Genomic DNA, 975 nt, shown 5'->3' with positions numbered 1-975 from the left:
GGCCGGCTCAGCTGCTCTGCCCTCGCAACCCAGCAGTGGTGGCTGTAGCTTGGGCCTCCTGTTCCCTGTCTCCCTGGGTGCTGTCCCCGCTCTGCCAAGCCTGCTGCACTGCGCTACTCGGGTGCTAACCCCACTGCCTTCCGCCTCCCCGTTCCCACTCCTGCCTGCACCGGGCTGCTTTTCACCGCGAGCCTTCTCAGTTGTCAGGAAACTCCGGTTTCACCATCAGGCCTGGGGGGTGGGGAGGCAAGTGTCACGTCCCCCCACGCTGCAGCAGGACTCTGCTTCACCGCGTCCACACACAGCAATGGGGGCCGGGGCCAGGCCACAGGGGTGCAGGCAGCCGTGTACCCAGCCAGATGCTGACGTTCAGCAATGTGGGCCGTGGTGCTGGATGAGGCTGAGTAGGCAAGGGAGTGGCTGTCAACACTTAGGCTGGAGTGGGCCCTTCCTTTTCCTCCCAGGCACCTGGGTGCTACCGTCGGGCCCCTCCCATACGGGCACTTGAGGTGGTCAGGAGAACCCTTCCTGCCTTCTGAGAAACCACTCGCCATCCCAGCTTGGAGGGGCAGGGTGGGGCAAGAGGCCTGGCGGCCTGGCTGTGCTTGGTGGTGGCAATGAGAGGCCTGTGTGGGCGGCAGGCGGACGGGAACAACCTGAGCCTAAGCTCACACACTGGCCCCCCTTTGGGGACCCACCCTGCCCCACCAGGTGCTGGCATCGGCCCCACCATCCAGATTGGGGAGGAGACGGTGATCACCGTGGACACTAAGGCGGCAGGCAAAGGCAAAGTGACATGCACTGTGTGCACGCCTGATGGCTCAGAGGTAGATGTGGACGTGGTGGAGAATGAGGACGGCACTTTCGACATCTTCTACACGGCCCCCCAGCCGGGCAAATACATTATCTGTGTGCGCTTTGGTGGCGAGCACGTGCCCAACAGCCCCTTCCAAGTGACGGTGAGGAGGGGTGGGG

The 975-nt window shown here is 63.9% G+C and overlaps 1 protein-coding gene across 1 annotated transcript in view; it reads left to right on the top strand.

The window, feature by feature from the left end:
• Positions 1–969, top strand: part of LOC111533797 (filamin-A-like) — a gene marked incomplete at its 3' end in the record, with an annotated part of 6,474 nt that extends 5,505 nt beyond the window's left edge. Inside the window, exon 10 of the mRNA XM_023200478.1 lies at positions 712–969. Coding sequence (XP_023056246.1) covers positions 712–969 — 258 coding nt within the window. The remainder of the gene's footprint in view (positions 1–711) is intronic.
• Positions 970–975: the final 6 nt, after the last annotated feature.

Source organism: Piliocolobus tephrosceles, unplaced genomic scaffold (assembly GCF_002776525.5).
Source record: "Piliocolobus tephrosceles isolate RC106 unplaced genomic scaffold, ASM277652v3 unscaffolded_17053, whole genome shotgun sequence".
NCBI lineage: Eukaryota > Metazoa > Chordata > Mammalia > Primates > Cercopithecidae > Piliocolobus > Piliocolobus tephrosceles.
Note: the sequence above shows the minus strand (reverse complement) of the source record. Positions and strands in the feature narration are given on the sequence as shown.